The 26,752-nt window shown below is 50.3% G+C and overlaps 1 protein-coding gene across 4 annotated transcripts in view; it reads right to left on the reverse strand.

The window, feature by feature from the left end:
• cables1 (Cdk5 and Abl enzyme substrate 1) overlaps positions 1–6,095 on the reverse strand; it is a 225,190-nt gene extending 219,095 nt beyond the window's left edge. For 2 of the 4 annotated variants that reach the window (XM_072468107.1, XM_072468106.1), the window contains exon 1: positions 5,374–6,094. In XM_072468107.1, the coding sequence (XP_072324208.1) occupies positions 5,374–5,930 (557 nt within the window). In that variant the 5' untranslated portion in view covers positions 5,931–6,094. Of the gene's footprint in view, positions 1–4,907; positions 5,073–5,373 lie in introns of those variants that run through there. The other 2 variants (XM_072468108.1, XM_072468109.1) reach the window with 2 other exon arrangements.
• Between the last annotated feature and the right edge of the window lie 20,657 nt (positions 6,096–26,752).

A 26,752-nucleotide genomic window follows, 5' to 3' on the forward strand; every position in this document is an offset into this window, starting at 1 on the left:
GTCTACACTGCTGAAGCCACCTCCCTGGATTTTTGTTGGATACAGGTTGGAAGTTGTTTTCTATTACGCCATGCCTCTGTACGGACGTTTGGATGTTTTTGATGCTGCGCTGGAAAGCTAGAATCAGTACGCACAACGGATGCGTTACTATTTCCGGGCAAACAACATCACCGAAAACAAGCGCCAGGTGGTCATATTGCTCACCGCCTGCGGCCCGCATACATTTGGGGTGATTGGGAGCCTTACGTACCCAGCTGCGCCGGACACCAAAACGTTTGATGAACTTGTGAACTTAGTGGGGCAACATTTTAACCCAACCCCGTCCACGATAGTCCAGCGTTACCGGTTTAATACCGCTGAGAGGACCCCAGGAGAATCCCTTGCCGAGATTCTATCCAGGCTACGCAGGATTGCCGAGTACTGTGACTATGGTGAGACCTTGTCAGAAATGTTACGCGACCATTGGGTTTGTGGTATTAACAATGCGGCCACCCAGAGAAAGTTGTTAGCTGAGCCAACATTGACTTTTCAACAGGACATTCAAATAGTATTGTCCGGAGAGAGCGCAGAACGGGGAGTGCAAGAGCTATAGGGAATGGAGGGGCATGCCTTGGGATGCAACCCCTTCCGTCCGAAAGCGTCCCCCCGCACCCCTGCGGTACGTTGGGCGAGGCGAGGTCCGGATCGAAGCCAGTGGCCGTCGGACATTCCTCCCCGAAGGGAGCCTTCACCAGAAACAAATGGGTGAGGAGCCATGTCCGTTTCAGACTTGTGGGCGCCGACCCCGTCGCGGACGCCGGTCCTGGGGCCGTCGTTCCGACCAAAACTGGGGCCAGACGGGGGCCGTACCTTCCATCTGGATGAACCTGCGGCGACTACACCCGAGGACGTGGAGACGGAGGACTGCCTGCAGCTGCATTGTGTGGCAGCTCTCCGTGTAGCCGCATTAAGGTGACAGTACGGGTCAATGGTCACCCGCTTGCGATGGAGTTGGACACTGGCGCAGCGGTCTCCGTGATCGCCCAGAAGACATTCGACCGCATCAAGCAGGGTATACAGACTCTTACATTAACCGACACACAGGCCAGGTTGGCCACCTACAGGGGGGAACCATTGGACACTGCAGGAATTATGATGACCCCTGTTGTTTATGGACACCAGGTGGGGCGTTTCCCACTTATCGTGATGCGCGGCCATGGGCCCAACCTGTTGGGTCGGGACTGGTTGCGCCATTTGCGGCTGCAGTGGCAGCACATCCTCCAAAAAGTTTCTGCAGGGTTGACTGAGGGGCTAGGACGGTACCCAGATGTATTCCAGCCCAGTTTGGGAGAAAATAAAAGGGGCCGTAGCCCGTATCCAAGTCGAACCAGGAGCCACGCTGCGCTATTTGCGGACGTGCCCAGTGCCTTACACCTTGCTCGAGAAGGTAGAAGGGGAGCTCACTCGTTTGGAGACTGTGGGTATTATCAGGCCCATCCGATTCGCTGACTGGGCAGCACCAATTGTACCTGTAATGAAGCCAGATGTCACAGTTCGCTTGTGCGGCGACTATAAAAACTTAGTGAATACGGCATCCCGGCTCGACCGATATCCAATGCCTCGCATAGAGGATCTCTACGCGAAGCTTGCAGGCGGACTCTCGTTCACAAAATTAGATATGAGTCACACCTACCTACAGTTGGAGCTGGACCCTGCCTACCGACCATATGTAATGATTAATACACACCGGGGCCTGTATGAATATATACGGTTACCCTTTGGGGTATCCTCTGCCTGCGCTATTTTTCAACGTGTCATGGAGGGCATTTTAAGGCGTACCGCGTGTCGCTGTCTACTTGGACGACATTTTGATTACAGGGACGTCGGAGCAGTAACATTTGGAAAATTTGGAGGCTGTCCTTAGACGCTTTTCGGAGGCTGGAGTCCGTTTACGTCGCACAAAGTACGTCTTTCAGGCGAAGGAAGAAGTCTACCTAGGTTATCGGGTGGACCGCAAAGGTTTGCACCCCGTCACAGAGAAGGTGCGTGCATTTCAACAGCCCCCCGCCCCGACTGACACTTCGCATCTTCGTTCTTTTCTCGGCCTCGTAAACTATTGCGGGAAGTTCCTCCCCAATCTGGCAACTACGCCAGCCCCGTTGCACCTTCTGTTAAAGAAGAATCACACCTGGGTTTGGGGTCAGCCGCAAGAAACCGCTTTCCGGCAGGTAGCGGGTAAAACAACAATTGTCGTCGTCTGGGTTACTAACCCACTATGATCCTGGAAAGCCTTTGCTCATCACGTGATGCATCCCCGTATGGTATTGGGGCCGTCCTGTCCCACAGGATGGAGAACGGGGCTGAGCGGCTGATAGCTTTCGCCTCCCGCACATTGACTACATCAGAAAGAAAGTAAGCGCAGATCGAGAAGGAGGGCCTGGAGGTGGTCTTTGCGGTAAAACGCTTCCACCAGTACGTGTATGGCCACCACTTCACTATCATGACTGATCAGAAGCCTCTGCTGGGACTTTTCCGAGAGGATAAGCCAATACCGCCCATTGCTTCCGCACGGATCCAGCGCTGGGCTTTGTTGCTCGCTGCCTACGAGTATTCTCTCAAACCAGAAACCCAGATAGTGAATGCCGACGCACTTAGCCGATTGCCTTTGTCGACCGGCCCCAACCAGTGAGGTGGTTGCAACCCTAAATTTTATGGACACCTTGCCTGTCACGGCATCACAGATCCGTGAGTGGACCCAGGCGGAGGAAGACCTGCGTAAGGTTCGGCACATAGTCCTGTATGGTGGGCAGCATAGACAGCTCCCAGGCGAGTTGCGGGCATTTTCCTCCAAGCTGTCAGAATTTGGCGTGGAAGATGGTATCCTCTTGTGGGGGACGCGTGTGATTGTCCCGGAAAAAGGCCAGGAGCTGGTACTAAGAAACTTGCACAATGGGCATCCGGGTGGGACCAAAATGAAAATGTTGGCCCGGAGTTATGTCTGGTGGCCAGGCCTTGACATTGAGAAGATGGCCCAAAACTGTTCCATTTGCCAGGAGCATCAGAAGCTTCTGCCAGCCGCGCTCCTACATCACTGGGAATGGCCAGGGCGGCCTTGGGCGCGCTTGCATGCGGATTTCACCGGCCCTTTTCAAGGATCCATGTTCCTTCTATTAATCGATGCCCAGTCTAAATGGTTAGAGGTGCATAAGATGGGAGGCAAAACGTCTTGCGCAACAATCGAGAAGATGCATTTGTCTTTCAGTACGCATGGCCTCCCTGAGGTACTGGTCACGGACAACAGCACTGTGCTGGTCACGGACAATGGCACTCCGTTCACAAGTGACTAGTTTGCAAGGTTCATGAAGATGAACGGCATACACCATATCCGCACCGCCCCATACCAACCGGCTTCAAATGGGTTGGTGGAGCATTCAACAAAAACCTAAAGAAGCAGTCTTCCGGGTCGTGGACACGAGACTGGCTCGTTTTTTGTTTTCATATAGGACCACCCCACATGCGGTGACTGGGGTAGCTCCCGCAGAACTCCTAATGGGCCAGAGACTTCGCACCCGCCTTAGCCTGGTTTTCCTGGACATTGGCGCAAAAGTACACCGCACACAAGAACGGCAGGGTCGTGGTTTTTCTCGACATCGGCCGATTCGGCAGTTTGCACCCGGTGACCCAGTGTTCGTTCGGAATTTTGCTGGTGGTGCTCGGGCCGTGGACTGTTACGCCGTTCATCACAGAAGTGCCGTTCTCCGTCTCATTACACGCCGCCTGATCCAGCGCCTCGTACAAATGGTGTCCGGCCTGCGGCAAAACGAGTCCGACGCCCTCCTTCACCAGGGTCTTCGGTGGATTCCTTGGACTTTGGGGGGGGGGGGATGTTCTAACCTGCCTGCTTGCCACTGGATGGGATCAAATGGAAATCCCACAATCCTTTGGGAGTATGAGCTTCCACAACGAGGGGGGCGGAGAAATCATTAGCAGATTCCCTGCATAAATAAAGCTGGCCAGTTTGGAACTGGCTAGAGGAGAGTGAGCAGCAAAGGATTTGCTGCTGCTGTTGTACATACATGTTATTGTAAATAAATGTTATTTCTTTCTATCCTTCAACTCGTGCTGGATTCTTCGTGGCCCTCACAAAAAATAGATGCACAATAGTTGTTGCCTAAATGCACCTTACGAAAAAACATGTTCACCCTGCATTTCAATTTTGCACATACTTACATTAAATACAACATTACCTATAGATAATTGCCAAAGCAGGTTTCAACCTCCTGAAATTGAAAGCTCTAGATGCTAAATGGACCAGATATTTCTCCTGTGGGCATCTGGCAGTATCTGCCATTATTAGACTTTGCATTGCACATTAGGTTTTTAAATTATTTGCAGGCAAGTTGCAAAATGCGAGCTGATAGCAGTGCAGGGAAGTCAGGCATCTGGCATTTGACTGAGTAGTCAAACAACAGGGTATCTCTTTAATCAAATTGAAGGATTTTGAAGTAAACCATGCAAAGAGGGCGAAGGAAGTAGAAATTCAATGTCAAATCAGGTCCAGGAAGACAACTGGGCTGAGAAAATTTGGATTAAGAGGATGATACAAAATAAATGAGACTAGTGAAAAGGGAAAAAAGTATTTAAATTTTGCAATTTTAAAATGTCCGACAATTATTAACTGTCAGAATGAGATTCCATACTGGTAATAATACATTTTCAGTGCCAGAGAGGTTGACTGGCATAATTAACAGATGATATTGTTAAACAGGTTCTCAGATGATAGGACTTCACTTGCTATTGTGAACTTGCTGTTGTGAATTTAGTTCATCTACTGCTCAAATACTGCAACTTCACAGCATTCAATGCTAAGGCAGAAAGCAGAGCAACCCAACTTTTAGCTTTTGACATTATCTGCACCCATACCTCACCTGAAGCTGCCATGGCATTTGCAACTGAACAAGTGAATGCCATTCGATGCAGCATTGTTGTGACAGCAAACGCTGGCCCTATCAATGGTGTTCTCCAGACGAAGCCACATATGTAAACCTAGCAGGGCTATGTGAACAAATGCAGGTACAGGAACAGCCATGCATGAACTGTTAAGGAAAAGAATCAAACTGTTGGAAATGAACAGCAGATCTGACAGCGTCCATGGAGAAGGAACCAATGCGCGTTTTGAGGTGAATGTTCTTCACAACTGGCAGTATTCTCTCCCCACAGATGCTGCCAGACCTCAGCATTCCCAGCACTGGTTTTATTTCAGATTTCCAGCATCTGCAGTATTTCGCTTGTACTATCAACTGTTTTTCCACTTCAGTTCAATATTAAATAAAGCATGCAAATAAAAACTGCAAGAATTTTTGGATTTTTTTTAATGCAAAGGTTAATACTAACCTGGATCTTTGCAAATCAAAAGTGCTGCTGCCCATCTGGCCCTGCTCCAGGCAGTAGTTGGGGACTGATGCTTGTCTTAAGAAGGCAGCAGGCAGTATTCCCTGAGTGAAGGAGTTGATCCTTGCTCTGCCGCCGCTGCCTGCTGGAGCGGGGAAAGGGGAGGCAGCGGCGGCTCCGCTCGGCTGGAACCTGCGCTCGGCGGCTTCCTCGCCCGGGGCAGGGAGAGGAGAGGCTGCGGCGGCCGGGAAGGGTACTCTGCAAGCCAAAGCCGCGCCGCCGCTCAGCCGTCTAGTCCTACTCGCCTCGCCATCGGCTGCTGCAGCCGCCCCGTCCCCTTCCTCCTCCTGCTCCTCCTCCCCTTCCTCCTCCTCCTCCTGCTCAGCTTCATCCTGTGTGAGGCGCCCATCCAGAGAGATGTTGGTGAGGAAGCTGAGTGCCGCCTGCCTCCTCCTCGGGTCTATCCGCTTCCTGGTGCTGCTAGGCTCGCTGCTGGAATGTTTCATTTGCAATGCCGAGCTGGGGTTGCTGCTGCTGCTGCTGCTTGTTGCAGCCGCCATCCTCCTGTGCTAATGTGAATATGTCCCAATGCAAGCACGTGTGGATGTGTATATCTATGCATATACATAGGGTTCTCTTTTACCCCGTGTGTGTATTTAAGTGTGCACATACATGAGAGAGAGAGCCAAGCGTGCTACTGCACTGCTCTGTGCTAACACTATGAAGCGCTATGCCAGCCCAGCAGACAGGCTGGAGGGAGGGGGAGGGACAAGGGGCGGCCACCAGGCAAAGCGCATGATCCTCAGCCCTTCCCAGACACATGGTGTGGCTCCTGTACAGTCAGCTTAAAGCTGCAGCATTGCAAACCAGCTCATCCAGCTATCTGACTGATCTTATATATACACAATTGCATTTGGAGCGCAGGATTTAAAAATGCAAACGTTGTGCATCGGTACAAACATCTCCGTTGAAACATCCTTTGGGAAACAGAAATCATTTCCCCACCAGAACCACGAGTAAGGTTTAACCATCTTACCAAGCTCCCCTTTGCCATATTCCGCTGGCGACTCCTGCTGGCCGCCCACTTGCGGTTTATACGTAGCCACGTGGGTGGGTGTTTTGTTTCTGCCCAAAACCCGTGGGAGTGGATTGCTAACAATGTAAGTTGCACAATTGAGGTACCTTGTGCAAATAATAACACGCTTAGATGAGAGCGATGTAATATGCACGAACCAGCAAGCCAAGGAATTATTTGGACTGCATATAAAAATATTTCCAATTAAGGAGCAATTGTACATGGCTATCTTTGGGTTGTGGGGGTGAGACCCGCGCAGACACGGAGAGAATGTGCAGACTCCACACAGACTGACCCGGAATCAAACCGTGTCCTCGGCGCCATGAGGCAGCAGTGCTAACCACTGCGCCACCATGCTGCCCAGAGTCTGTTGACACTGTCACATATTCCGTGTCCTCAGATTTAGAGTTCAAAATGCACAGAATGCGCAAAGACCAGGTGTCCCATGGATTTTGTAGGGTGCACGGAAGTTCTTGATGCACTTAGTCTTCTCATTTCTTAAAATTGCAGTATAAGGCTGTTCGGCACAGCACAATTTAATATGGGGCTGGAGAACTGTGTATTCCACAATATGGTGGAGAGACACATGACCGGGAAGGGGTGGGTTATTGTATGGGGAGAGTAAAGAAGAATTCAGGATGAAGTTAGCTCCTGGAAATCATAGCAAGTTTATGGCACAGAAAGAGGCCACTTAGCCCATTATGTCTGTGCTGGCCACAAAAAGGAGCCACCCAGCCTAATCCCACTTTCCAACATTTGGTCTGAAGCCCTGCAGGTTATGGCACTTGAAGTGGATATCCAGACACTTTTTTAATGAGTTGACGGTTTCTGCCTCTACTACCCTTCCAGGCAGAGTTCCAGACCCCTACAATCTACTGGGTGAAAAAACTATTTCCTCATCTCCCTGCTAATCTTTAAACCAACCACTTTAAATCTATACACCCTATTCATTGGCATCTTTGCTAAAGTAAATAGGCCCTCACTATCAATCATGCGGCCAGTATTTGTGTCTTCTGCAAACTTCTTGATCATTCTTGATGTCCAAATCATTAATATATACCACAAAAAATGTAGTACTGAGCTCTGCAGAACCCCACAGGAAATAGCCTTCTAGTCACATAAAACACCCATCTACACTTACCCTTTATTTTCTGCCACTAAGCCAATTTTGTATCCAGTTTCCCCTGGACCCTATGCGTGCTCATTTTTTTAACCTGTCTGTCATTTGGGACCTTCTCAAAAGCCCTGCTAAAATCCAAGTATACCACATCCACTACACTGCCCTCCTCAATCCTCCTTGTTTCTTACTCAAAAAATTCAATCAAACTCATCAGAGACAACCTTCCCGTAATAGATCTATGCTGACTTGACTATCCTTGATTAATCCTTGCCTTTTTAATTGACAGTTTAACCTGCCCCTCTGAATTGAATGCAAAGTTTTGCCCACCAGTGAGGTCAGACTGACCTGTAGTTATGCGATCTGACCACTACTTCCAATTTAGATAAAGGTACAAAGTTCACAGTCCTCCAGTCCTCTGGCACTACATCTGTATCCAGTGAGGATTGGAAAATGATGGGCAGGCCCTCCCTATTTCCTCCCTGGTTTCTTTTAACAGCTTGGACTACACCTCATCCGGTCCTGGTGGTTTATCCACTTTCAATTAAGCTAATCCCCTTAATATTTCCTCTCTCTCTATATTTATTACATCTAATGCTACACACTCTCCTGCTTGGCACTATCTTCTGTGAAGATAGAGGCAAAATCTAAGAACCATACCCACATCCCCCAACTCCATAGAACATAGAGAAACACAGCACAGAACAGGCCTTTCGGCCCACGATGCTGTGCCGAACCTTTGTCCTCGATTAATCATAGAATTTACAGTGCAGAAGGAGGCCATTCGGCCCATCGAGTCTGCACCGGCCCTTGGAAAGAGCACCCTACCAAAGGTCAACACCTCCACCCTATCCCCATAACCCAGTAACCCCACCCAACACTAAGGGCAATTTTGGACACTAAGGGCAATTTATCATGGCCAATCCACCTAACCTGCACATCTTTGGACTGTGGGAGGAAACCGGAGCACCAGGAGGAAACCCACGTACACACGGGGAAGATGTGCAGACTCCGCACAGTGACCCAAGCCGGAATCAAACCTGGGACCCTGGAGCTGTGAAGCAATTGTACTATCCACAATGCTACCATGCTGCCCTTCCGAACAAACTAATCTACACTATAGCATTCTACCGTAATCCATGTACCTATCCAATAACTGCTTGAAGGTCCCAATGTTTCCAACTCAACTACTTCCACAGGCAATGCATTCCATGCCCCCACTACTCTCTGGGTAAAGAACCTACCTCTGACATCCCCCCTATATCTTCCACCATTAACCTTAAATTTATGTCCCCTTGTAATGGTTTGTTCCACCCGGGGAAAAAGTCTCTGACTGTCTACTCTATCTATTCCCCTGATCATCTTATAAACCTCTATCAAGTCGCCTCTCATCCTTCTCCGTTCTAATGAGAAAAGGCCTAGCACCCTCAACCTTTCCTCGTAAGACCTACTCTCCATTCCAGGCAACATCCTGGTAAATCTCCTTTGCACCTTTTCCAAAGCTTCCACATCCTTCCTAAGAAGAGGCGACCAGAACTGTACACAGTACTCCAAATGTGGCCTTACCAAAGTTTTGTACAGCTGCATCATCACCTCACGGCTCTTAAATTCAATCCCTCTGTTAATGAACGCGAGCACACCATAGGCCCTCTTCACAGCTCTATCCACTTGAGTGGCAACTTTCAAAGATGTATGAACATAGACCCCAAGATCTCTCTGCTCCTCCACATTGCCAAGAACTCTACCATTAACCCTGTATTCCGCATTCATATTTGTCCTTCCAAAATGGACAACCTCACACTCTTCAGGGTTAAACTCCATCTGCCACTTCTCAGCCCACCTCTGCATCCTATCTATGTCTCTTTGCAGCTGACAACAGCCTTCCTCACTATCCACAACTCCACCAATCTTCGTATCGTCTGCAAATTTACTGACCCACCCTTCAACTCCCTCATCCAAGTCATGAATGAAAATCACAAACAACAGAGGACCCAGAACTGATCCCTGCGGTACGCAACTGGGATCCAGGTTGAATATTTGCCATCCACCACCACTCTCTGACTTCTATCGGTTAGCCAGTTTGTTATCCAACTGGCCAAATTTCCCACTATCCCATGCCTCCTTACTTACTGCATAAGCCTACCATGGGGAACCTTATTAAATGCCTTACTAAAATCCATGTACACTACATCCACTGCTTTACCTTCATCCACATGCTTAGCCACCTCCTCAAAGAATTCAATAAGACTTGTAAGGCAAGACCTACCCCTCACAAATCCGTGCTGACTATCCCTAATCAAGCAGTGTCTTTCCAGATGCTCAGAAATCCTATCCCTCAGTACCCCTTCCATTACTTTGCCTCCCACCGAAGTAAGACTAACTGGCCTGTAATTCCCAGGGTTATCCCTAGTCCCTTTTCTGAACAGGGGCACGACATTCGCCACTCTCCAATCCCCTGGTACCACCCCTGTTGACAGTGAGGACGAAAAGATTATTGCCAACGGCTCTGCAATTTCATCTCTTGCTTCCCATAGAATCCTTGGATATATCCCGTCAGGCCTGGGGGACTTGTCTATCCTCAAGTTTTTCAAAATGCCCAACACATCTGCCTTCCTAACAAGTATTTCCTCGAGCTTACCAGTCTGTTTCACACTGTCCTCTCCAACAATATGGCCCCTCTCATTTGTAAGTACTGAAGAAAAGTACTCGTTAAAGACCTCTCCTATCTCTTCAGACTCAATACACAATCTCCCGCTACTGTCCTTGATCGGACCTACCCTCGCTCTAGTCATTCTCATACTTCTCACATATGTGTAAAAGGCATTGGGGTTTTCCTTGATCCTACCTGCCAAAGATTGTTCATGCCCTCTCTTAGCTCTCCTAATCCCTTTCTTCAGTTCCCTCCTGGCTATCTCGTATCCCTCCAGCACCCTGTCTGAACCTTGTTTCCTCAGCCTTACATAAGTCTCCTTCTTCCTCGTAACAAGACATTCAACCTCTCTCGTCGACCATGGTTCCCTCACTCGACCATCGCTTCCCTGCCTGACAGGGACATACATATCAAGGACGCGTAGTACCTGTTCCTTGAACAAGTTCCACATTTCACTTGTGTCCTTCCCTGACAGCCTATGTTCCAATTCTTGTCTGACAACATCGTATTTACCCTTCCCCCAATTGTAAACCTTGCCCTGTTGCACGCACCTATCCCTCTCCATTACTAAAGTGAAAGCCACAGAATTGTGGTCACTATCTCCAAAATGCTCCCCCACTAACAAATCTATCACTTGCCCTGGTTCATTACCAAGTACCAAATCCAATATGGCCTCCCCTCTGGTCGGACAATCTACATACTGTGTTAGAAAAGCTTCCTGGACACACTGCACAAACACCACCCCATCCAAACTATTTGATCTAAAGAGTTTCCACTCAATGTTTGGGAAGTTGAAGTCACCCATGACTACTACCCTGTTACTTCTGCACCTTTCCAAAATCTGTTTCCCAATCTGTTCCTCCACATCTCTGCTACTATTGGGGGGCCTATAGAAAACTCCTAACAAGGTGACTGCTCCTTTCCTATTTCTGACTTCAACCCATACTACCTCAGTAGGCAGATACTCCTCGAACTGCCTTTCTGCAGCTGTTATACTATCTCTAATTAACAATGCCAGCCCCCCCCCCCCCCACCACCTCTTTTACCACCCTCCCTAATCTTATTGAAACATCTATAACCAGGGACCTCCAACAACCATTTCTCCCCCTCTTCTATCCAAGTTTCCGTGATGGCCACCACATCGTAGTCCCAAGTATCGATCCATGCCTTAAGTTCACCCACCTTATTCCTGATGCTACTTGCATTGAAGTATACACACTTCAACCCATCTCCGTGCCTGCAAGTACTCTCCTTTGTCAGTGTTCCCTTCCCCACTGCCTCACAACACGGTGTGGCGTCCTGAATATCGGCTACCTTAGTTGCTGGACTACAAATCCGGTTCCCATTCCCCAGCCAAATTAGTTTAAACCCTCCTGAAGAGTACTTGAAAACCTCCCTCACAGGATATTGGTGCCCCTCTGGTTCAGATGCAACCTGTCCTGCTTGTACAGGTACCACCTTCCCCAGAATGCGCTCTAATTATCCAAATACCTGAAGCCCTCCCTCCTACTCCATTCCTGCAGCCACGTGTTCAACTGCACTCTCTCCCTATTCCTAGCCTCGCTATCAAGTGGCACCGGCAACAAACCAGAGATGACAACTCTGTCTGTCCTGGCTTTTAACTTCCAGCCTAACTCCCTAAACTCGTTTATTACCTCCACACCCCTTTTCCTACCTACATCGTTGGTACCAATGTGCACCACGACTTCTGGCTGCTCCCCCTCCCCCTTAAGGATCCTGAAGACACGATCCAAGACATCCCTGGCCCTGGCAGCCAGGAGGCAACATACCTTCTGGGAGTCTCGCTCGCGACCACAGAATCTCCTATCTATTCCCCTAACCATTGAATCTCCTACTACTATTGCCTTTCCATTCTCCCCCCTTCCCTTCTGAGCCCCAGAGCCAGACTCCGTGCCAGAGACCTGGCCGCTAGGGCCTTCCCCCGGTAGATCACCCCCCCCCCCCAATAGCATCCAAAACGGTATACTTGTTTTGAAGGGGAACGGCCACGAGGGATCCCTGCACTGTCTGCCTGTTTGTTTTCTTTCCCCTGACTGTAACCCAGCTACTCTTGTCCTGTACCTTGGGTGTGGTTACCTCCCTGTAACTCTTCTCTATCACCCCCTCTGCCTCCCGGATGATCCGAAGTTCACCCAGCTCCAGCTCCAGTTCCCTAACACGGTCTTTGAGGAGCTGGAGTTGGATGCACTTCCTGCAGGTATAGTCAGCGGGGACACCGGTGGTATCCCTCACCACCCACATCCTACAGGAGGAGCATGCAACTGGCGTAGTCTCCATCCCCTCTTACCTTACAGAATATAGCTGCCCTGTGGACCAACTGGACCTCCGCCCTCCGACTCTGCTCCCAGTCAGCTGCACTCTCTGTAAATTCCTGGCTCCCTTCTCACTCTTTGCGGAAATGTAGGAAACGAAATGAAAGGAGCACCTTACTCTCTCCTCACCCTAACTCCCTCAGTCACCAAACTCTCACTCTAGCACTCAAATGCACCAAATTCAGCACTCAGTGCAAACAAAGTCTGTACTGTAGGGGGATCACTTTTATACTTTGAATCTAGCCTCTGAAGACTGGCCTAATCCAATTAACTAATTAACAAGCTCTAGCTGCAAGTACCTACAAGTAGAACCTTTGTTTAAAGCTGATTGAAAATTCACCTTCTTCTGAACCAAACAGCAACTTTTAAGTGAATTAACTAAATAAAAGAAAGACTAGACTTTAGATAAAAATGAAGCCTTTATATCCCTCAGTCACCAAACTCTCACTATAGCACTCAAATTCACCAAATCCAGCACTCAGTGCAAACAAAGTCTGCACTGTAGGGGGATCACTTTTATACTGTGAATCTAGCCTCTGAAAACTGACCTAATTCAACTAACTAATTAACAAGCTCCAGCTGCAAGTACCTACAAGTAGAACCTTTGTTTAAAGCTGATTGAAAATTCGCCTTCTTCTAAACCAAACAGCAACTTTTAAGTTAATTAACTAAATAAAAGAAAGACGAGACTTTAGATATAAATGAAGCCTTTATAGCCCTCAGTCACCAAACTCTCACTATAGCACTCAAATTCACCAAATTCAGCACTCAGTGCAAACAAAGTCTGCACTGTCGGGGGATCACTTTTATACTGTGAATCTAGCCTCTGAAAACTGGCCTAATCCAATTAACTAATTAACAAGCTCCAGCTGCAAGTACCTACAAGTAGAACCTTTGTTTAAAGCTGATTGAAAATTCACCTTCTTCTAAACCAAACAGCAACTTTTAAGTTAATTAACTAAATAAAAGAAAGACTAGACTTTAGATAAAAATGAAGCCTTTATATCCCTCAGTCACCAAACTCCATATTTAGATTATATTTTTGGTGTTTTATGGGTTCTGCCCTTAGTTATCTTCTTCCTCTTAATTGTATTGATGGTACATTTTGGTGTTCTCCTTGATTTCACTTGCCTATATTCTTTCTCCCCCTCCCTTTACTTTCCTAATTTCCTTTTTGACCTCATCTCCCCCCCCCCCCCCCCCCCCCACACACACACACCTTTTATGCTCCTTTTGGCTTCCTGTGGTAATGAGTTCTCGGTGTCAGACATCAGCTTTTATTTTCTGCCTTATCTTACCTGTAAGCTCCTTTACGTCCAGGAGGTTCTAGATTTGGCCATCACGCCCCTTTTCTTTGTGGGAACATGTTTACACTGAACCCCTTCAATCTCCCCTTTGAATGTCTCCCACTACTCTGGCACAGATTGACCTTCAAGTCGCCATTTCCAGTCCGCTTTTGCTGAATCACTCCTCAGCTTACTAAAATTGGCCTTGCACCAACTATTTTAAGACTAATCTAATTATGATCACCACCACCTCTTTCACTGTTACTCCTTCCTTTCCTGCCCAGCTTCATTTCTTAAAACTAAGTCCAGAACCGCAGTGTCTCTTGTTGAACTTGTTAACAATAATAATCTTAGTGTCATAATCATAAGCAGGTTTACATTAACACTGCAATGAAGTTACTGTGAAAATCCCCTAGTCACCACACGACGGCGCCTCTTTGGGTACACTGGGGGTGAATTCAGAATGTCCAATTCACCTAACAGCACGATTTTCGGGACTTGTGGGAGGAAACCGAGCACCCGGAGGAAACCCACACAGACACTAGGAGAACATGCAGACTCTGCACAGACAGTGACCCAAGCCGGAAATCGAACCCGGGCCCCTGGCGCTGTGAAGGAACAGTGCTAACCACTGTGCTACCGTGCCGCATACTGGCCCAAAATGTTCTCCTGAATACAGTTGTTGAAAACTCACCAATATTCTTAGAATTCCCCCTATACCAAAAAGGGCCGACATTCTAAATGGTGAACAGGGATTCTCACTCCCCGACTCCTATGCAGGCTTCAGTGGGGGCTATTCAAGTCAAACTATGTTTTCACATTATCCCCCGGTATAACCCATACCTTCACAGAAGATTTCATCTACTTACCACTTAGTAGCATCGATCCTGGGTCCCGCATTGCGTAAAGTAAAGTAGACTTTGGAATAACCCCTGTTTCAGGTTAAAACTTTTAAGTTATTTTATTATTATATTTTTTCTTTTAAAAGATGCAATCACTGTCTCTACAGAAAAGTAAAAAGATCTTGCTTCTGGATCCTTCTAGTTGGTTGAAAGGACCTTCAGGCCCAACTTGACAATTAATCTTCTTATTAAAATCTGGTCTTCTTTAGATGTATTCACTGTTCTTCTCGGTTGCTATGTCCTAACTTTCCCATATACCGAGCTATGAGAGCTGACTCTGCTGGCTATCTCTGAGCTAACTCTGAGCTGGCTCTGCCTCCTCTTTAAATTCTAGTCTTCCTTAGATGTATTAGCTGTTTTAGCTCAGCTGCTATGTCTTATCTTTCCCATGACCGAGCTGACTGTAAGCTGACTCTGCTTGCTTCTCTTATTCCTTCTCTGCTTCTCTCTGAGTTCTGGTAGTTCCTGCTCTGGTCTCTGGGTTTATATTCTCTTTCTAACAGTTATTAAGTTTTTGTGACTTTATTGTAAAGTAACTTTTATTTCACTTGGATTGAAAAAGCTACCTTTAATCTAAATTTTTCTAACACGACTAAGTATTCATTTTGACATGACCTCTCAGATCTCTGATTACATTGTTTTCTTTGTGATGTTCAAAGTTCCTTTGTGATATTCAAAAATGCTTTGGTTTCAATAGGGGTGTGAATTTTGGTTCCTGTCATTTCAATAGTTTTATTTTCCAATTGTGTCCCCAGCTCATAATTATGACTTTGATTTTGGCTCTAAATTATGTTTCTCGTAGATTGACAGTCTCCAGTTTTCTTTGAATTTACCTGGTGTTAGCAGAATTTCACACTTATATATTTGCCTCCCTAGTCATTCTCTTCCATCTGCTGATTTTACTTCAATGAAGGTGTGAATCATTGCTTTTAGCGTGCTAAAAATCCACTTGGTTATAACTTGAAAGGTTTACATTTATCACCTAACTCGAGTGAAACCCTCAGATGCTTACGAAGATGGTTAATTTCAATGAAGGTGTGAACCATTGTTTTTAGCTTCATACAAAAATCCTGTCTGTTTGCTGAGCCTGCTTGACTAAGGCTATCTGCATTTTACAATCCTGCTCTTTGCAGCTGCTGTTAACCCTTTGTGGGATCTTGCCCTGTACTCTCTCATGTTTCTCTCAGACCAGATATTGCCAGACTTCCATGTTGTGACACATCTTTTCATATTATCAATTACAATACACCTTAAGAACTCTATTCCTTCCATTGCTTTCACATGAAAACTATCCCAGTTAATACTGGGGTAGTTTAGATCTCCTACTATTACTGCCCTATTGTTTTTTTCACTTTTCAGAGATTTGCCTACATATTTGCTCTTCCATCTCCCTCGGACTGTTTGTGGGTTTATAGTACTCTCAGTGGTGTGACTCCACCTTTGTTTTAATCTCAATCCACATGGCTTCAATTGACGATCCTTCTAACAGATCATCCCTCCTCACAGCTGTAATTTCTTCTCTCACCAAAATTGCCACCTCCATGTCTTTTTATCTCCCTCTCTATCTGGCCTGAAATAAAACCCTGCAACCAAGAATGTTTAACTGCCTTTCCTGTCCCTCTTTAACCGTGTTTCTGTGAAAGCTATGATATCATACTGCCACATTTCTCTCAGTACCCTCAGCTTGTCTGCTTTATTTGTTATACTCCTTGCGTTGAAGTATATCCCCCTTGAGTACTGCCAAATTCTTCTGTTTTATTTTCCATTTTTTGTTTCCTCTGCCTTTCCTCGTTGATTTTCTGCCTCACATTACCTGTGCTGATTTTGCCCCATATGAGTCTCAACCTAGTTTGCCCTGACAAACTAGTTTAAACCATCCCAATAGCACTAGAAATCCTCCCAGCAAGAATATTGGTGGTGGCCCCATTGACGTGAAAACCATCTGCTGGTTCCACATTCCTCCAGGACAGTCCCAATGCCCCACAAATCAGATTCTATCCCTCCTATACCATTTCTCCAGCCACAAGTTCATCAGCTCTAACCTATTTCTATACTCACGAGCGGGTGACACTGGTAGTAATCTGTTTTTTTAATGGTTACCTGTTCTATAACCATAACTACAGCAAACATGGCAATCAAATCCCTCTGGAATATGCAGCCAACAAGGTTTTAAGAACTGGTTATTACCAAACCAGAAGCGGAAGAGGTTTTCATCAGAGAGATTTTGAAAAAAGACTTCAGCGGAGAAACAGTCTGAAGAGCTCTCCCTCTTTCTCTCTCCTGGAACAACTGCAGGGTCCAGTGCAAGAAATCAGAGTACCAGAATCTACCAATGAACCAAAATTGTATAAGAATTGCAAGACCTTCCACATCTGACTGCATCCAAGGAATAAGGTAACCTAGCTTGGCCGCAACGTTTAACAATTCACACCGCAAGAACAAGCAAAGGACATCTAACCGTATATTCTTTTCACTTTTATTTTGACCCTAACTATTCTTCTGACACTTTGTGTGTGCGTGTGTGTGTGTGTGTGTGTGTGTGTGTGATGTCGCGCCTTTTATTATTTTCCTAGAGTTTAGCAGCTAATAAACTTGTTCTTTCTTTGACTTTATTTGATTGGCTCCTTATTGTTCACTGTACAGATAGTAAAAACATACATTTGGATTTGAAGAAAAGCATCCAGGTGGAAAAGACATTAAAAAAAAACTTTTGTTGTGACCAACCAAGGAGGCTGAAGAGATGGGAGCCAGTTCACTCCTCCTCACGTGGTCATAGTAAAATGGAAATAGTTACGTGATACTAATAAACACTATTGTTCAACCATACAAGCCTGTGAACCTCTTAGTGAGACCTAATGAACAAACCTTTACAACAGTGCTTTTCAAACTTTTTTGCCCGGGACCCATTTTTACCAACCGGCCATCCTTCGGGACCCATGTCGGCTGATCTTTGTGACCGATGCCAGCCAACCTTCGCAATACACGCTGGCCGACCTTCACGAGCCATGCCGCCTGAACTTCGTGACCCATCATTTTCATTTAACTTTAATGTGACAGATGAGCCCGCTTGTCCTCACGATCTCACTTGCTTTGTTATTCAATGTTACATTTCTGATAATGACTTCAGCTGATGAGTTAAGATCTCACTGAATCTGTTGAAAAAAATAAAGACGTCTGTCCTCGAACTCGCCATGCTTACTCTTCAAATGTCTTTGAAGTTTTGAGCGTTGAAAACTTTCATTTGCCAGTGCTTCCCTGCATATAACACACATGAACTTTGATTCCGCATTTGCAGTGGGTCAATTCATAACCCACACCACAAGTAATCATCTTTATGCTGCTTTGTTCCTGTTTTCAGCTTCTTCTTGGGTTGTTCACCAGAGGCCCTGGAGCTCACACCAGCACTGCCGGAAGCTGCAAAATGGAGGAATCGCTCTTGTGTGCCCAGAACACGTGACGTCAGTGCACAGCGCGCGTGATCTGTTCTCTGCCACCACTCCAGGCAAGAAGACTTCAGTGATTTTAAAAAAAAAAAAATCTGCTCCTGGGTCAGTGCGCTAACATCAGGAGGGGGCGTTCTGCTCCATTGGGCTCCGGGCCTGTGAATTCTGAGTGGACGTGCATGCACGGAACGGCCGGCATTCTGAAAGCTGGCCGGCATTTTTAAAATCTAGTCATGCTGTTGGACACTTGGTCCTGCAATCGGGAAAGCCTCAGTGTATGGCCCCGCGACCCTCCCGACACCCGTCCCCAAACCACCTGCGGGTCGCAATCCTGGGTTTGAAAATGGCAGCTTCACAACATGGTGGCAGCTGATAAATGAACTAGAACCAAAGAACTCTGGAATCTGAAAAAGAAAAGGAACAGCATCCTGACCTGATGGAAGTGTGCCTGGACCAAAGACAGAGCTGGAAATCACCTAAAATGAAACTCTACTGCAGAAGTGGAGACTGAAGAACAGAAGAAACATCCACTTTGCAGCTAAAGGACTCCACCAGAGCACATGGAGGGTTATGATTGCAGAGTCAAAGGTCCTAGAGAGGGTAAGCAAAAATTAAATTCTTAGGCTGACCCAGCCTTTAAAATCTTCAGGTCATCTATCAGTCCGTGTCGTCCATTTTGTTACTCATTATGGCCCAACCTGGGTTCAGAGTTGGCGCCATACTATGATGCAGCCGAGCTCTGTTGGAAAAAAAGCAAACGTTTAAAATGTCAGCTGAATTTTGTTAAGCAAAGATGTTAAGGGTCTGATGCGCAATCAATTACACTCAAGACGAAGAGAATCATAACTGAAGGCTTTAATCTGCTAGAACTCTTCCCCAACAGCTTTGATACAGAAAGTGAAGGCTGCTGGGACGGCACCGTTTCTTACACTCCGCCTCTCAGGGCGGAGCTACGTACAACAGCCAATGGTAGACTCCTGGGTCTAACCAATGGTCATCCACCTCTTAGGTACCGCAATACCTGGTACTACCTTATTCACCCCCTGTTAAAAAAGAGCCCGGCGGGGGTGATGGCCAGCGTTAATTGTCGCCTTTCGCATGGTATGACCAGGTATGGAGGTACCGTGATGTCGAGGGTATTTACAAAGTGTTCATAGTGCAGCAATCAGTCGATCGGGTGGCCTGGTCGTCCTTCTGGAGCGTCTGGGCCTCGGCGGTGATTCTGATGCGGGTCCCGGCGGTTGCGACTCCTGGAGCGTGATGTCGTCCTCCCTGGCAGCTTCGTCACCCCAAGGCGGCGCTGTTGGGGCAAAAGGTTGATGGGGGGGAGGCGCCTGTAGGGGGCGTCGGTGTGTGGTCGGGCCTAGGCAGGAGCGGCGGGATTATTGACCCTCCAGTTATGTGCTGTGGGGAGGGTGGGGGTGGGGGCAATGGTTTGGGTGCGCGTGGGATCCTGGCGGGCGCCAGGTCCCGAAGGGAGACTGTGTCTTGCCGGCTATCAGGGAACGCCACGTAGGCGTACTGGGTATTAGCGTGCAGCAGGTGGACCCTCTCGACCAACGGGTCCGACTTGTGCGCCCTCACATGTTTCCGAAGCAGGATGTGTCCGGGTGTCGCTAGCCAGGTTGGGAGCGAGGTCCCGGAGGAGGACTTCCTGGGGAAAACAAGGAGACGTTCGTGAGGTGTCTGATTTGTGGTTGTACAGAGCAGCGACCGGATGGCATGGAGGGCCACCGGGAGGACTTCCTGCCAGCGTGAGACTGGGCGATTCCTGAACCGTAGGGCTAGCAGGACGATCTTCCAGACCATTCTGTTCTCCCTCTCTACCTGCCCGTTTCCCTGGGGGTTGTAACTTGTCGTCCTGCTGGAGGCGATGCCCTTGCTGAGCAGGAATTGACGCAGTTCATCGCTCATAAAGGAGGACCCCCTATCACTGTATATATGTGGGGAAACCGAACAGTGTAAAGATACCCTGGAGGGCCTTGATGACGGTGGTTGTGGTCATGTCTGGGCAGGGAATGGCGAATGGGAACCGGGAGTATTCGTCAATCACGTTAAGGAAGTACGTGTTGCGGTCGGTGGAGGGGAGGGGGCCTTTGAAATCCATGCTGAGGCGTTCAAAGGGACGGGAAGCCTTTACCAGGTGCGCCCTCTCTGGCCGGTAGAAGTGCGGTTTGCTCTCCGCGCAGATTTGGCAGTCCCTGGTGACTGTCCTGACCTCCTCGATGGAGTAGGGCAGGTTGCGGGTCTTGATAAAATGAAAAAAAACGAGTGACCCCCGGGTAGCAGAGGTCCTCGTGGCGAGCTCGGAGGCGGTCCACCTGTGCGGTGGCACATGTGCCGCGGGACAGGGCATGAGGAGGCTCGTTTAGCTTCCCCGGAGGGTACAAGATCTCGTAATTGAAGGTGGAGAGTTCTTTCCTCCACCGCAAGATCTTGTCGTTCTTAATCTTGCCCCGCTGTGCATTGTCGAACATGAAGGCAAACGAACGTTGGTCCGTGAGGAGAGTGAATCTCCTGCCGGCCAGGTAATGCCTCCAGTGTCTCACAGCTTCTACTATGGCCTGGGCCTCCTTTTCGACCGAGGAATGGCGAATTTCGGAAGCATGGTGGGTACGGGAGAAGAAAGCCACAGGCCTGCCCGTTTGGTTGAGGGTGGCCGCCAGCGCTACGTCGGATGCATCGCTCTCGACCTGGAAGGGAGGGACTCGTCGATGGCGTGCATCGTGGCCTTTGCAATGTCTGCTTTGATGCGGCTGAAGGCCTGGCGGGCCTCCGTCGACAGGGGGAAGGTTGTGGACTGGATCAGGGGTCGGGCTTTGTCTGCGTAATTGGGGACCCACTGTGCATAATAGCTGAAGAACCCAAGGCAGCGCTTCAGGGCCTTGGGGCAGTGAGGGAGGGGGAACTCCATAAGGGGGCGCATGCGCTCAGGGTCGAGGCCTATGACTACACTTCGCACTACGTAGCCTAGAATGGCTAGACGGTCGGTGCTAAACACGCATTTATCCTTATTGTATGTCAAATTAAGGATTTTCACGGTCTGGAAAAATTTGCGGAGGTTGGTGTCGTGGTCTTGCTGGTCATGGCCGCAGATGGTGACGTTATCCAGATACGGGAACGTTGCGCGTAAGCCGTACCGGTCAACCATTAGGTCCATCTCTCGCTGGAAGACCGAGACCCCATTCGTGACACCAAAGGGAACTCTTAAAAAGTGGTAGAGCCGCCCATCTGCTTCGAAGGCAGTGTACTTGCGGTCACTATTACGGAGGGGTAGCTGGTGGTAGGCGGACTTGAGATCCACCGTGGAGAAAACCTTGTATTCCGCGATCCTGTTCACCAGGTCGGCTGTATGGGGGAGGGGGTACGCGTCCAGCTGCGTAAACCTGTTGATGGTCTGGCTGTAGTCAATGACCATCCTATGCTTCTCCCCGGTCTTTACCACCACTACTTGAGCTCTCCAGGAACTGTTGCTCGCTTCGATGACCCCTTCCCTCAGCAGCCTTTGGACCCCTGACCTGATGAAGGTCCGGTCCTGGGCACTGTACCGCCTGCTCCTGGTGGCGACGGGTTTGCAATCCGGGGTGAGGTTCGCAAACAGGGAAGGCGGGTCAACCTTAAGGGTCGCGAGGCCGCAGACAGTAAGGGGGGGTATAGGGCCGCCAAATTTAAAAGTCAGGCTTTGCAAATGGCATTGGAAATCCAGCCCCAGGAGGGTAGCTGCGCAGAGGTGCAGCAGGATGTACAGGCGGAAATTGTTGAATTTCCTACCTTGGACAGTGAGGTTCGCTAGGCAGAACCCCTTTGTCTCCACCGAGTGCGACCCGGAGGCCAGGGAGATCCTTTGATTTACGGGGTGGGTTACAAGAGAACAGCGCCTTACCATGTCGGGGTGAACAAAGCTTTCCGTGCTCCCAGAGTCAATCAAGCAAGACGTCTTGTGGCCGTTGATGGAGATTGTCGTTGTAGAAGTTTCAAGCGGCGGGGCCGACTTTGGTCCAGAGTCACGGAGACCAGCTGAAGCAATTGAGAGTTCTAATCGGGCAGCGTGTAGTCGGCTGTGCTGGGGGCCTGGGGCCCCATCCAAGATGGCATCACCCATGGGGCGCACATGGTGTCGGGGGATGAAGAAGATGGTGGCAGCGATGGAAAAAATGGCGGTGCCCACCCGTCCAGCGTGGTGTCCGGGGGGGCAAAATGGCCACGCCTGAGGGTCGCACGGGGCCTGAGTATAGGGGGATGGCGGTGAGCGCTGGCCGGTCGGGGCCTGAAGTGGGGGTTGCTGATAGTCGCTGGAGACCGCGGCCACGGCGCGGGCCTGGCACACCCCCACAAAGTGGCCCTTCTTGCTGCACCCTTTGCAGGCGGCGGTGTGGGCCGGGCAGCGCGGGCGGGGATGATTCGCCTGCCCGCAGAAGAAATAGCGGGGCCCGGCGGCGTTAGTGGGCCGTCTCGTAGCGCAGGCTTGCGGGGTCAGTGGGAAGGCCTGTGGGGCTGCCGCTGTGGGGTGCCACGCAGCCCAGGGGGCCGCCGCGCGGTCAGGCGCAAAGTACTGCGCATTTTTGTAGGCAACGTCCATGGACCCTGCCAGGGCCCGTGCCTCTATAAGTCCCAGAGTGTTACTTTCAAGGAGTCTTCGGCGGATATCCGGGGAGCTCATACCTGCCACGAAAGCATCCCTGATTAAAAGTTCTGTGTGTTCGCTCCCCGAAACTGGCGGGCAGCCACAGTTTCGGCCCAGCACCAGCAGCGCCCGGTAGAAATCTTCCAATGTTTCCTCGGGGCTTTGCCGCCTAGTCGCCAGCAGGTGACGAGCGTAGACCTGGTTCACAGGGTGGATATAATGTCCTTCTAGCAGTTCGATCGTGGTAGCATAGTTCTCCGCCTCCTCGATAAGAGGGTAGATCCCAGGGCTGACCCGTGAGCGCAGGAGATGCATCTTTTGTCCTTCCATGGGGGTGCCGTCGGCCATGTCGAGGTAGCCCTTAAAGCACGCCAGCCAGTGTTTAAAAATTGCAGCAGAGTTGGCCGCGTGGGGACTGAGCTGAAGGCACTCCGGTTTGATTCGGAGATCCATCCTTCCAACTTAAGTTGTAGCAGATTAAATTGATGCGCAATGAATTACACTCAAAACAAAGTGATTCCATAACTGAAGGCTTTAATCTGCTAGAACTCTTCCCAGCAGCTTCGATACAGAAAGTGAAGGCTGCTGGGACGGCACCGTTTCTTATACTCTGCCTCTCAGGGCGGAGCTACGTACAACAGCCAATGGTAGACCCCTGGGTCTAACCAATGGTCATCCACCTCTTAGGTACCGCAATACCTGGTACTACCACAGGGTCCAAGGCAGGTATTTGGAGCTAGGCCACAGATCAGCCATGATCTCATTAAATGGCAGGGCAGGCTCGAGGGGCTGAATGGCCTACTCCTGTTCCAATATTCCTATGTTCCTATGCTAAATCAATCCTTGTAGCTCAATTTGGAATGATAGGAGGGTCTTTTAATTGCCCAAAAATACTCCAATATTATTCTAAAGGACCCAAATCTTTGATTAAAGATTTGCAGCAAGAAATCAATCCTTTGGAGCTCAGGCCCGTGATCGCTGCAGGAGTCCACCAAAGCCTGATAAGTGCGGGAAAAAGTATTGAAAAAATGTTCCTGCGGAGACATTTTTAAAATTGAAGCAACATTTAAAGCAGTACTGCTCTGAGCTGAAAAGAAAACATGGTAGTGGACAGGGGAATGTCTATGGATGTTATTTATATGGACTTCCAGAAGGCATTTGCTGAAGTTCTACATTGGAAATCGTTAACTAAGGTGGAAGCCCACGGAGCTGAGGGCAAATTATTGACATGGGTAGGAAATTGGTTGAGTGGCAGGTGACAGAGAGGGGATATTGGGTAAGTACTCTAATTGGCAGGATATGAGTAGTGGTGTACCACAGGGATCTGTGTTGGAGCCTCAATTATTCACAATTCTTATTAATGACTTGAATGACAGCATTTGCTGATCATACAAAGTTAGGTGGCATTGTAGACTGTGTACTGTGAGCTGTTCTGGGCACCGTACCTTAGGAAGGATATATTGGCCTTAAAGGGCTTGCAATGTAAGTTTAGAAAAATGATACCTGGACTACAGGGATTAAAGTTACGAGGAGGAATTACACAAATTAGGCCTGTTTTCACTATAATTTAGAAGGTTAATGGGTGATATACAAACAACAAACAAAGAACAAAGAAATGTACAGCACAGGAACAGGCCCTTCGGCCCTCCAAGCCCGTGCCGACCATGCTGCCCGACTAAACTACAATCTTCTACACTTCCTGGGTCCGTATCCCTCTATTCCCATCCTATTCATGTATTTGTCAAGATGCCCCTTAAATGTCACTATCGTCCCTGCTTCCACCACCTCCTCCGGTAGCGAGTTCCAGGCACCCACTACCCTCTGCGTAAAAAACTTGCCTCGTACACCTACTCTAAACCTTGCCCCTCTCACCTTAAACCTATGCCCCCTAGTAATTGACCCCTCTACCCTGGGGAAAAGCCTCTGACTATCCACTCTGTCTATGCCCCTCATAATTTTGTAGACCTCTATCAGGTCTCCCCTCAACCTCCTTCGTTCCAATGAGAACAAACCGAGTTTATTCAACCGCTCCTCATAGCTAATGCCCTCCATACCAGGCAACATTCTGGTAAATCTCTTCTGCACTCTCTCTAAAGCCTCCACATCCTTCTGGTAGTGTGGCGAGCAGAATTGAACACGATACTCCAAGTGTGGCCTAACTAAGGTTCTATATATAACTGAAGTATTCAAAATATTAACTGGGAAAGACATGGGGCGAGATTCTCCGACCCCCCACCGGGTCGGAGAATCGCCGTGGGCCGTCGTGAATTCCGCTCCCGCCTCGGAGAATAGCACGGGTGGGCGCGAGGCAATGGATTTCGGGGATGCCGATATTCTCCCATCCGGTTGGGCCGAAGTCCCATGGTCACGTCGGCGTAAATCAAAACACCTTTCAATCGGCGTCAACCAGTGCTCAATGTTGACGCCGACCAGCGTGGAGGTGGGTGACGGCCTGGGGGGCTGGCCGCTGGAGAGGTGATGGCGTGGCCGCAGTCTGTATGTGTGGGGGAGAGGTGTGTGTAGGGTTGTGTGTGTGTGTCTGCGGCGGGGGGGGGGGGGGGGGGGGGGCGGGGTAGAGGGGTGGGCTCCGGGGGAGTGCCGGGAGGGGGATGAGTGCCGGGGACCGGAGGATGACTGCCGGGGAGGGGGATGGGGGTGGGGGGGGGGGCGTGCCGGGGAGGGGGACGTGGGGGTCCGTGCCGGGGAGGTGGCCGGGGGGGGTGTCCGTGCCGGGGAAGGCGACGGGGAGGTGTGTGCCGGGGAGGTGGCTTGTGGGGGGGGCGGGGTCCGTGCCGGGGAGGGGGACGGGGAGGTGCGTGCCGGGGAGGAGGACGGGGAGGTGCGTGCCGGGGAGGGGGACGGGGGACGGGGGGGGGTCCGTGCCGGGGAGGGGGACGGGGAGGTGCGTGCCGGGGAGGGAGACGGGGAGGTGCGTGCCGGGGAGGTGGCCGGAGGGGTGTCCGTGCCAGGGAGGGGGACGGGGAGGTGCGTGCCGGGGAGGAGGATGGGGAGGGGCGTGCCGGGGAGGGGGACGGGGGGGTGGGTCCGTGCTGGTGAGGGATCGCGGGGGGGGGGGGTTCCATGCCAGGGAGGGGGACGGGGAGGTGCGTGCCGGAGAGGGGGACGGGGAGGTGCATGCCGGGGAGTTGGCCGGTGGGGGGTGGGGTACGTGCCGGGGAGGGGGATGGGGAGGTGCGTGCCGGGGAGGGGAATGGGGGACGGGGTCCGTGCCGGGAAGGGGGGGGGGTCCGTGCCAGGGAGGGGAACAGGGAGGTGCGTGCCGGGGAGGTGCGTGCCGGTGAGGGGGACGGGGGGGGGCCAAGCCGGGGAGGGGGGCGGGGGGGTGGAGGGGTCCGTGCTGGGGAGGAGGACGGGGAGGTGCGTGCCGGGGAGGGGGACCGGGGGGGGTCCGTGCCGGGGTGGGGGGCGGGGGGGTGCGTGCCGGGGAGGGGGGGTGTCCGTGCCGGGGAGGGGGGCGGGGGGGGTGGAGGGGTCCGTGCCGGGGAGGGAGACGGGGGGTCCGTGCCGGGGAGGGGGACGGGGGGGGGTCCGTGCCGGGGAGGGGGACGGAGAGGTGCGTGCCGGGGAGGGGGACGGGGGGACGGGTTCCGTGCCGGGGAGGGGGATGGGGCGGTGCGTGCCGGGGAGGGGGACATGGGGGGGGGGGGCGGTCCGTGCCGGGGAGGGGGCCGGGGAGGTGCGTGCGGGGCGGGGAGATGCGAGGGCAAGTGAGTTGGTCCACCTGGCCAGGTGCCAGCCTCCAACAGTCGGACCCATGCGGTCCCTGGCACCTGGCTGGGGGGAGGAGGGGGTAAGGGCAATGATGACATGTCGTCCTCCCCCCCACCCCCACCCCCCCCCACCCCCCCAGCAGGCTGTCATGTTTTCCGGTCAGCCAGCGATGTTGGCCGCCGTGGCGGCAGCCGCTAATGTCCATGTTGCACTGGATGAG

The sequence above is a fragment of the Scyliorhinus torazame genome, chromosome 11 (genome assembly GCF_047496885.1).
Source record: "Scyliorhinus torazame isolate Kashiwa2021f chromosome 11, sScyTor2.1, whole genome shotgun sequence".
Lineage (NCBI taxonomy): Eukaryota > Metazoa > Chordata > Chondrichthyes > Carcharhiniformes > Scyliorhinidae > Scyliorhinus > Scyliorhinus torazame.